Source organism: Microtus ochrogaster, linkage group LG4 (assembly GCF_000317375.1).
Source record: "Microtus ochrogaster isolate Prairie Vole_2 linkage group LG4, MicOch1.0, whole genome shotgun sequence".
NCBI classification, from domain to species: domain Eukaryota; kingdom Metazoa; phylum Chordata; class Mammalia; order Rodentia; family Cricetidae; genus Microtus; species Microtus ochrogaster.
In genome coordinates this window covers 19,145,279-19,156,389 of record NC_022030.1, presented here as the reverse complement: position 1 = coordinate 19,156,389, position 11,111 = coordinate 19,145,279, and the positions used below count along the sequence as shown (strand labels likewise).

The window sequence follows — 11,111 nt, the reverse complement described above, 5'->3', positions numbered from 1 at the left end:
TGGACTGGGACTGAAAAAGCATGGGATAAAACCGGACTCTCTGAACATGGCAGACAATGAGGGCTGCTGAGAAGCCAAGGACAATGGCACTGGGTTTGATCCTACTGCATGTACTGGCTTTGTGAGAGCCTAGCCTGTTTGGAGGCTCACCTTCCTAGACCTGGATGGAGAGGGGAGGACCTTGGACTTCCTACAGGGCAGGGATCCCTGACTGCTCTTCGGACTGGAGAGGGAGGGGGAGAGGAGTAGGAGGAGGGGGAGAGAAATGGGAGGCAGGAAGGAGGCAGAAATTTTTTCAATAAAATCATAAAAAAAAGAAATGGGTTAATTTAAAAGTAAGAGATACTAAATAATAAGATAAAGCAAATAGATCAAAATTTAAAATTAATACAAGCCTCTGAGTGTTTATTCAGGGACTGGTGGAAAGAAAAAAACTCCACTTACCTGTTTACTGTTTTGTGAAATACTAATTTTACTAGGCATCCTGATGGTGCTAAATCAGGCAACCCACAGGAACTGGACTCTTCTGAGATCCCACACAATGCACGGATTCCTTGGCGACTATTCCTTCTAAGATGCCTCTCAGTGGTAAGCATGTGACATCCTTGCTGAAGCATATAGTCAGCTTTTCTACAGCCTAGTCAGTACCAATGTCCTCTACCCCCACCATCCCAGAGCCACCCACTGCACACGTCTCTCTCACCTGCCAGGGCTGGAAGTTCTGGGAATCTGTACTTTTCTCATCCTGCTGTCCACTGGTTATCATGTCTTGCAGGGCATGGGCAATGCTGTAGACAGCTGTGTAAGCTGCATCAATTTTACTCACTTCTGGGAAAGGATACTGCTTGTTTTTCAGACTCTCATTCCCTGAGCACAGCTGGACACCCTCTGTCAATGGGCTGCTCTGGTGGGGCCATGTGCAATCAAAGGTAAACTCCCAGAACTTCTTTATAAACATGTCTTCTGGAGTCCGGCTGGGGCGCAGTTGAGCAAGGAATTCTGGGAAGCCAGTAGCCCTGCTGCTGTGATACAGAAGGCCAAATGTGCCAAACAATACCTGGGAAATGCCTGGAATAGACAGGGCAAGTGCCATGTGCAGAGTGCCCTTGCTGACCCAGACCTGGCCTGAAACAGAAACGCCCAGTAACCTATATAGAATAAGCTGGAAATTTGCATTGCTTAGAAAAACCAGAACAACCCTGGCTGTGCATTTCTGCATCTTCTGGACAATCTCTCCAATCTTCCCCATGGACTCATGGGAAGGGACATGGAGGGTGAACTCAATGCACACACCAAATGAGCTCAGTTCCTGATTGGCCAGAGAGCTGGCCTGCTGCCCAAAGTCATCATCATGGGCCAGAATGATCACCCAGGACCACTGAAAGTGAATGATCAGCTGGGTCACTGCACGGCAAGATGTGAGGTCACTAGTCAGGGTTCGAAGGAAAGATGGGAACTGGATCTTGTCACTGAGGCTGGGTAGTGAGGACGAATAACTGACCTGTCAAGGAAGAACCAGGCAATAGAAGAGTGGATGAGATTTGGGCTTATGCATAGGCTGATGATCTGGTTTGAAGGTGGGAAGGAGGGGGCTAGAGACTTGACTCAGTGGTTAAGAGCCCTTGTTCTTCTGGTAGAAGACTCAAGTTCAAGATCTAGCACACACACCAGGTGGCTCACATCTGCCTGTCACTCCAAGTCAAGGAAATCTGACACCCTTTTCTAGCTTCCTCCTACACCTGCGACATAGACTCACATAAGTAACAAAGCACATAAACATATATTAAACTCTCTGGTTTGCATACAGCTGTGATGCTGTTCTTTTTCATTTTCATGTGTGTGTGTGTGTGTGTGTGTGTGTGTGTGTGTGTGTGTGCGTGTTGTCTGATAGTACATGTATGGAGGTCAGGAGACAAATTGTGGGGACTAGTTCTCTTCCACCACATGGGTTCCAGAGGTTCAAACTCAAGTCATCGAGCTTGGTTACGTCTTTACCCCACAAACCTTCTTTCTGTCCCTGGTAGGAACCAATGGGTTCCTAGTAGAACCACCAGGCAAGAACAACGATTAGCTCTTATCACACCACCACTGCAAGACTTTCCTGTTTACTAAGTTTACTTCCCAGAACCAACATAGAAGAAAATAACTGACTCCCAAAAGGTGTCTTTTAACTAACATGCAGATGAGTACAATGGCACTGGTGTTGAGTATACACACAAACACACACACGCATAATAATAATAATAATAATAATAATAATAATAATAATAATAATAAATGATGTAGAGATGGTTCAGTGGTTAAGAGTACTTACTACTATTTCAGAGAACTGAGATTCAATTCCCAGCACCCATATGGCAGTTAAAGAAATCTGTAACTCAGTCTAGAGAATTCAATGTCCTCTGATTTTCATGGGCATCAGGCAAACATGTAATACATGTGTGCATATAAATACATATATAGATGCATATATATATACACATATAAATATTTACATATATGCATATCTGTATATGTACATGTGTATATATACATGAAGGAAAAATACTCATACACATAAAATAAAAATAAATAAATCTTTAAAAATATTTCTTAAATAAAAAGAAATGTTCTCAGTTTTCTGATCAATGAGAGGGATGCCAGTTCTCTCTAAACTATCTTTATCTGTATATGGAGGGGAACCATGTTGCACATGGAGAATACTTGCTGGGAGCTTAGCTCCACAGCAGAGCTGCTCACGCCTTTGGCCATCACCATCTGTTTCTCTATCATCATTAAGGGACTGCACTACATTCATGAAGGAAGAAGGCTTGAGTAACTCACCTGGGGAAACTTGTACAGCCCCAGAAGTCTGGCCATGGAGACAGACAGGGATGACCGTGTGTCCCCAACCAGAGCAGCCTGAGGAGAGCCATGCTGGCATGTATAGTTGGGGATGGGCTCCTCCTGCCTCGAGAGAAAGCTCATTGTTTCGTGGACGGCTCCTTGCACTGAGTCCCCAGAGTTTCGAATGGAGAAGCCCAGAGTCAAATTGGGCAACAAGTGAGCACTCCTATTGATCTCCTCGATGGCAAAGACGAAACTCTGGGCCACCCGGTAGCCCCACTTGGAAACGCTGAGGGAAAGAGAAGCCCAAATTAATCACACATTATGGGATATATTGAACAAGAATAAACACAGGGACACAAGGATAAAAAGCAAACACATACATCTCCACAAATACATGTACACAGAGGTGCACAGAAACACAGTTCAGAATACTCAGAGGGGAGCCAGAGGGAATGTGGAGCCAGTAATCAGAGGGGACAGTTTCAGAAGACAGAATGGATAACTGAAGATCTATTGAATTAGCTGGGTGTGGTGGCACACTTGTTTAATCCCAGCACTCTGGAAGTAGAGCAGATGGATCTTTGTGAGGTGGAGACCAGCATGGATGACAGAGACACATCCAGGTACCAGGAACTACATATATAGAGACCCTGCCTCATGCAAACAAAAAAAACATTATTGCACAGTACATTTGGTTAGAATTAACAGTAACGAACATCTATTTCAGAATTGCTCATAGTAAGAGCCAGAAGACAGAGAGAAGAGATGTGAAATGCTGTCTTTGGTAGATAATTTGGGCATAGCAGACATGTGAGTCTGCCAACAGCCAATCATGCACGGGGAAATCCCTTGCGCGGCCCTACTCTTCCCTGCTGAACTATTAGCAATGGATGTATTCTGGGGAAAAGACACTTACTATTGTCAGTCATTTCCCTAAGAAGTGAACCCACAAACTTTAGTACACAGTTCCAGACCTGCAGCCACACAGACAGTCCTGGGTAAAATCGGAGGGTCACAGCTGAGTGGGGGTGGTGCATGCCTTTAATCCCAGAACTGGGGAGGCTCAGGCAAGCAAATCTTTATGAGTCTGAGGCTAGCCTAGACTACAGAGTGAATTCCAGAACTGTCAGTGCTACACAGAAAAACACTATTTAAAAAAAAAGAGTTTGAGGTCAGCCTGATATACAGAGCAAATTCCAGAATAGTCAAGCTTAGGCAGTGAAGGACAGAAATCTGGGGAAGATGTAATTGAATATGAGGGCCATGTTCCAGCCACAGCAAGCAGCAGAACTTGGCAGGTTTGGTCACAGAGTTCTGGCTTTAGACTTAAGGATAGAAGAAAGGCACTATGGAACCTTCCTCCATGACTAAGGAAAGCTGCTGAGGACAGGCAGGTGTCCTTGAATGGAGGCCTAAGGAGGCCACTGCATGAAGCTGTGAAGTTGAACCCTGGGATTTCTTGGAGAAACCAAGATGTTGGAAATGTCAGAGTCATGAGATTCCTGCTGAACAAAGCTACAAACAGGGAATGGAACCAACCCAAGAGAAACAAGTGTGTTGCAGTAAACAAAACTAAAAGGAGTTGGAGAGCTGAAGAGTGTTTGGACATCAGACATGGAGGTGCAGGGTCTGGAGTTTGCCAACCTGGTTTTCTGTCTTGGTTTGGTCCAGTATTTCCTCTCTATGTTCCCTCTCTTATGCTTTGGAATGGTGCCATTGTATGCTGGAAATATATGATCTGCTTTTGGATGTTGATTTTATAGGTAATTACAGTTAAGACATTGCATGAATCTTAGAAGAGACTTTGAACTTCAGACTTTTAAATAGGCAATGGGTACTTTTGAAGTTGTACTTAATGCATTTTTGCATTATTATATGGCTACAAGTCTTTGGGGTGATGGTTTGAAATAAAATGGCCCCCAAATTAAGGGGCACTAATAGGATAACCTTGTTGGAATAGCTGTGGTCTTGTTGGAGGAAAGTGTCCCTGTATAAGCAGGCTTTGTGCTTTCTGTATGCTCAAGCCATGCCCAGTGAGACTGCCTACTTCCTGTTACCTGCATATCAACATATAGCAGCTACCTCTCCAGCACCATATCTGCCTGCATGATAACATGTTCCCTGCCAAGGTGATAACGGACTAAACCTCTGAACTGTAAGTGAGCCACCACAATTAAATGTTTTCTTTGAAAAAAACAGAAAAATAATCAGTGCCTAACAAAACAAAAAGGCATGAATGTGGGAAAAGGACCTGTGAAAGGAAGGAGGAAATGAGAGGGAGGAAAGGTAGGTAAGAGACGCTAGGGTTGAGAATTAAACAAATGCACTATGTAAACATATGAAATCAGCAAAGATCAAATGCAATAAAATGTTAAGCATACATATACAAGTAACACTAAATGGACTCAATAGGTCTCATTTATAAATATATATATATTTGTTTGCATATGTATGCCGCAATAATATTTAAAAATAAAAGGAAATAAATTTAAGAGGGTAGACCATTTGGGAAGTGTTGAAAGGAGGAGAGGGGAATATAGTTAGATAGATCAATAAATGATAGATGGGTAGGTGGATAGATAGATAGATAGATAGATAGATAGATAGATAGATAGATAGATAGACAGACAGACAGACAGACAGACATACATCAACATAGACAGAGATAGAGATATATGGGACTGTTCAGACAAAGAATTTCTTTGTGCCTTTGGCTGGCCTGAATCCAAAGGTATCTACCTGCCTTGGCCTCTTGAGTGCTGGAATTAAAGCAAAGTGTCACCATATCCAGTTGATGTTGTTTATGTTAATTAAATTTTTCTAAATGTCAGTCCTGAGAGATTTGTTTTTGTTTTGAGGCAGAGTCTCCTTATCCCCCAGTCTTACCTCACACTCACTATATAGCCAAGAATGATGAATTCTTTCAATATATGTGTATGTATAAGCCAGAAGCTGACAACTACTACTCTCTTTAAGCATGCTCTGTGTGTGTACATGTGTGAGTGTGTGTATGTGTGTATATGTGTGTGTGGCTGTATATGTGGTGTTGTATTCATGTGCATATGTGTTTCTGCTTGGAGGGTAAAGGCTGCTAGGATGCCAGAATAGCTTTCTAAATTACTTTTCCATCTTTAAAACCATTATCCTGTGTTCATGTGTGTATATGATGTGTGTGTAGACTCACACAAGCTAGAACACATGGAGGTCAGGAATCGACTTTGTGAGTCAATTCTCTCCTTCCACCTTTATGTGGGTTCCAGGCAGGGCCAGGTCATCCATCAGGCTTGCATGCCAAGTGTTTTACTCCATATTGCATCTCACTGGCCCTTCTTCACCTTATTTTTTGAGACAGGTTATTTCACTGAACCTGGACCTCATCCATTCAGATAGGCTGACTGGCCACAGACCTGTAGGAATCTGCCTGTCTCACTCATTGTTCCTAACCAGAGTTAAAGATGCTCTGATGGAGGTGGGTCTTTATTTATCTGTTGCTTTCATTGGTTAATTAATAAAGAAAACTGCTTGGCCCTGATAGGACAGAAAATTAGGTAGGCAGAGTAGACAGAACAGAATGCTGGGAGAAAGAAGCCGAGTCAGGCAGTCGCCATGATTCTCCCACTCCAGACAGATGCAGGTTAAGATCTTCCCTGGTAATCCACCTCGTGGGCTACACAGATTATTAGAAATGGGTTAGATCAATATGTAAGAGCTAGCCAATAAGAGGCTGGAACTAATGGGCCAGGCAGTGTTTAAAAGAATACAGTTTCCGTGTAATTATTTCAGGGCATAAGCTAGCCATGCGGGCGGCAGGGTTCCTGGGATGTAGCCCCACTGCTACTATTACTACAATGCTCAATAGCCTAAGATTTTACATGGGTTCTGGGAATCAAACTCAGATCTTCATGCTTGCACAGCAGACACTTCACCAACTCAGACATTTCCCCAGACCCTAAGACCTTCACTTTCGGATTTTTCTGTCTCTGCCTCCCATGGTAGATTATAAACATTCACATCACCAAAAAATAAGTATGCAAAGTGATGGGTTTGTGAATGAAATAAGCTTGATAAATCATTCTATAATGTATACATTTATTAAAATACAGCTCTGTGCCCAATACACACATGCAATTATTACTCACTGGCTTAAAATATAACATGGGATTGGTATGGTAACAAACACTTGTGATTCCAGTACTAAGGATTTGGACGCAGGAAGATATTGAGTTCTAGGCTAGTATCATCTACACAGTATAGCCCTCTCTCAAAAAAAATTAAAATAAAATAAAAGAGAACTCAAGGACAAACCAGTATGGCCAATGTGTTGATTCATGCTTGCAGTCCTGTGTTTGAGGGCTAGTCTGAATTACACAAGGAGTTCCAGAGTAGTCAGAACATAAATTGGGATACTGACTCCAAAAAAAAGTAATATAGCTCTCTCTCCTCCAGCCAGGCAAGATGCCCAAGGGAAAGAAGGCCAAGGGGAAGAAGGTGGCCCCGGGCCCCGCCGTCGTGAAGAAGCATGAGGCTAAGAAGGTGGTGAATCCGTTGTTTGAGAAGAGGCCTAAGAACTTCAGCAATGGGCAGGACATCCAGCCAAAGAGAGATCGTCAAATGGCCCCGCTACATTAGGCCACAGAGAGAGGGCCATCCTCTATAAGCGGCTCAAAGTTCCTCCTGCCATTAACCAGTTCATTCAGGCCCTGCACTGGCAAACAGCTACTCAGTGGTTAAACTTGCCCACAAGTACAGGCCAGAGACCAAGCAGGAGAAGAAGCAAAGGCTGCTGGCCCGTGCTGAGAAGAAAGCTGCCCGCAAAGGGGATGTCCCGACTAAGAGACCACCTGTCCTTCGAGCGGGCGTCAATACAGTCACCACTTTGGTAGAGAACAAGAAGGCTCAGCTGGTGGTGATTGCCCATGACGTAGACCCCATTGAGCTTGTAGTCTTCCTGCCTGCCCTGTGTTGGAAGATGGCGGTCCCCTATCGCATCATCAAAAGAAAGGCCAGGCTTGGGCGGCTGGTCATAGGAAGACGTGCACCACTGTTGCCTTCACACAGGTTAACTCGGGAGACAAGGGTGCTCTGGCCAAGCTGGTAGAAGGTATTAGGACCAATTACAATGACAGATATGATGAAATCTGCCGCCACTGGGGAGGTAACATCCTGGGTCCAAATCTGTGGCTTGAATTACCAAGCTGGAAAAGGCAAAGGCCAAAGAACTCGCCACTACACAGGGTTAAATGTACTGCTGAGTTTTCTGTACGTAAATATAATTACAAACCTTTAAAAATACAAATGATGTCAAATATGAAAACACAGTAATAAAAAAATCTCATCCATTTTTAATTGAATAAAAAATGATGGATGTTAGTTTAAAAAACACTCTTAAATGGTTTTTGATGGGAGACTCATCGTGTTCCCCAATCTTGCCTGGAACTAATAATAATACTGCCTCAGCTTTCTGAGTGATAAGAGTACAGCCATGTAACCTATGCTCAATTAAAAGCAATAAAGCTAAATACAAATGTTTAAAAAGGCTTGTTTTAGAAACTACAGTATATTGCAAGAGCTGGAATATCCAAAAGTGGAACTGTTCATATGGCTCACATCATGAGCTGGATGTCCAGGACCTCACGGACTGAATGTGGTGGTGCAGCCCATCATCTCATCACTGGGAAAGTGGAGGCAGGAGATCAGAAATTTAAGGTCATCTTTGACTACCTAGTGAATTGCAGAGTACATGATGCTTAGAAAAAATAACAAGCAAAAGGAATACAGCACAAAGGAATCACAGAGGCTGATGAATGATGAAAATCTATTATTTACACATTAATCCATTCAGCAAACACACCTACATAGACACTATTTTAAGAACCAAGTATATACAGAAGAATCAAGAAGCCCTACCTGGCCTGTGGAGGGCAGACATTACACCCAGTACAAGAGCACCCATACTTCAGTCCAGTACAAACAACAAGGACAGACAGACAGAGGTCATGTAAAAGGAGAGCAACAGAGCTTCTGCATGGATACACAGAGAAACGTGATGGCCATCTAGCTGGGACTCTGAGAATCAACCACTATCCAAGGATTCACACAACCTTGTAAGGCTGCTTCTGGGTTTCAGAGACTCCCATTCCACATCCAACACTTACTCTGAAGCCAGCAGTCCAGATGGTGGGACAGTGAAGTCCGACAGGGTACCAATAGAGAGATAAAAGATGGAGAAGCTGCCTCCCACAATTACATCCCCAGGACGGTCAAAGTGAGGCCTCTGCCTTGGCAACAGCCAGGCTCTTGGTGAGGAAAAAGCAGACACAAAGACACAGCCAAAGACAACAGGAAAGAGAGTACACAGCCACATGCCTGCTGGGCACCAGGCAATCAGTGACAGGACAGCCTCATATGGAGCAGTAGCTTACAGTGAAGGGAGCTTTTATCTGGGAGGATGCTCTCGATCAAGGACCTGAGGCTAAGACCACACTGGGAATTCTAGGTTTACAGGCTGTGAGGAGAATATTGATCACAACATGGTGGAGGTGGGTGACCACTAAATCCCAGAGTCATTAAAAGTTTTATTCCCTTCTCCTGGGTCTTCTTAGACTCTTTGCATCCAAGGTCACAGTTCTGGGCATCATTTGCAGACTACAGGAAGGGCAGCAATGGGTCTGATTGTCTCCTGAGGGACTTGCAAGCCCAGGAGCAGCTGTACTCAGGACAATGTTTGGTAGAGAAACCCCAGGTGAGTACAAGAAGCAAACAGCCCAGTAGCTGAAGTGAAATATTTAACACATTGTTCACACTCTATATCCCCTGCATAGACCCTCCATATGTCTCCACTGTGTTGATCCACCAATCCATGTTCTGGGTGGTCTTTGCTGTTCCTTAAGGAATTTTCAGAAAAGTTTATCTAGCACAATTTGGAAATACATACAACCAAACACCGGAAAACAATATCCATGTCTTTGTAGAGCCATTACTCATCTTCCCAAGGTACTGAGCCTTTTTGTCTATGATTGAAAAACAAATTCCAAGGTTGCCAAGGTTGTTTTCAGGTAAATTTACTTGATACACAAGCCTGATGGCCTGTGTGTGATCCCAAAAATCATCATAAAATTAGAAGGAGACGCCATACCATCGATCAAAACCTACAAGCTACAAGACCCACTCTACCCTCAAACCCTTCTATCCCCAGTGACCTCAGAGGAACTCTTAAACATAGATTCCAACTACAGAGCAAAAACGAAGAGAGGAACGCTGAAAAATAAGGTATGACTGCACAGAGTGGACCAAGAGAACGAATCGAGAGAGCAGACAAAGAGAATGAGCCAAGGGAGACCACAGCAGCTCACTGAGACACAGCAAGTACAGTACAGAGTGGATCCAGAACAGTTCCCAAAGACACAGACACTGCAAGGATAGGACTAAGAGGCAAAAACACTGCCAGTACCAACTAGTGAAAGAGATGGGTAGATGTCAATAGAAAGCAACATGATAACACCAGAACCCAATTTCACACAACAGGAAGACTTCATCATCCTAACCCAGAAGAAGGAAAACAAAATTATTTGAAATGTAACTTTATGGGAATAATGGAGACCATTAAAGAGGAAATGAAAATTTCCCTCAAGGAAAGGGAGAAAAAAACAAACAAAAAAGTTGGAAGAAATCAATAAATCTCTTAAAGAAACCCAAGCTGTAACAGAAATTGCATCGAAGAGGTGAGTGTGTACCTGACCAGCCAGCAGATGCCCCAGAAAGGGAGGACAGACGCCCCTCAACCCCCTAAACTTTCTGGTAATTCAGCAGGGGCCTCTTTCCCCAGATACTGCCTCCCTCTTCCTATCACATCCCAGCTTGCTCCCGGGTACCCCTTCCCTTCTACGGGGTCATAAGATCCCCCAACTCAGCCTGTTTTGGGGCTGAGGCTCTTGGGACAAAGTGGTGAGTGCAACCAGGCAGGAGTTCCTTTTTTTCACTGACCCTGCACACACTAAGCCCAACCTTTTGTCTGTGAGGTCCCTGGCCAGCAAGTGGCCCTGATCCTGTACCAGAAGAGCCTTTGGAGAGCATTTGAAGGAAGAGATGGGTAGGTGCCAGTGCAAGAATTCCTCCAACAATCTGAAAAAACAACATGATAACACCAGAACCCAGAGAACATACAGCAGGAAGACTTGAACACCCTAATCCAGAAGAAGTAGAAAAAATAGACATTATGAAAGTGATAGAGTCCCTTAAACAGGATGTGAGAAACTTCCTTAAAGAAGTGGATGAGAAGAATA

At 43.7% G+C, this 11,111-nt stretch overlaps 1 protein-coding gene and 1 pseudogene across 1 annotated transcript in view; one reads left to right on the top strand and one right to left on the bottom strand.

Annotated features, from left to right (window-relative positions):
• LOC101990452 (extracellular calcium-sensing receptor-like) overlaps nt 1-4,937 on the bottom strand; it is a 41,402-nt gene extending 36,465 nt beyond the window's left edge. Inside the window, exons 1-3 of the mRNA XM_013351466.1 lie at nt 4,912-4,937; nt 2,824-3,115; nt 704-1,501 (exon numbers count right to left, since the gene is read on the bottom strand). Of these exons, the coding sequence (XP_013206920.1) occupies nt 704-1,501; nt 2,824-3,115; nt 4,912-4,937 (1,116 nt within the window). The remainder of the gene's footprint in view (nt 1-703; nt 1,502-2,823; nt 3,116-4,911) is intronic.
• Nucleotides 4,938-7,284: 2,347 nt separating this feature from the next.
• On the top strand, nt 7,285-8,069 carry LOC101988163 (annotated as a pseudogene).
• Nucleotides 8,070-11,111: the final 3,042 nt, after the last annotated feature.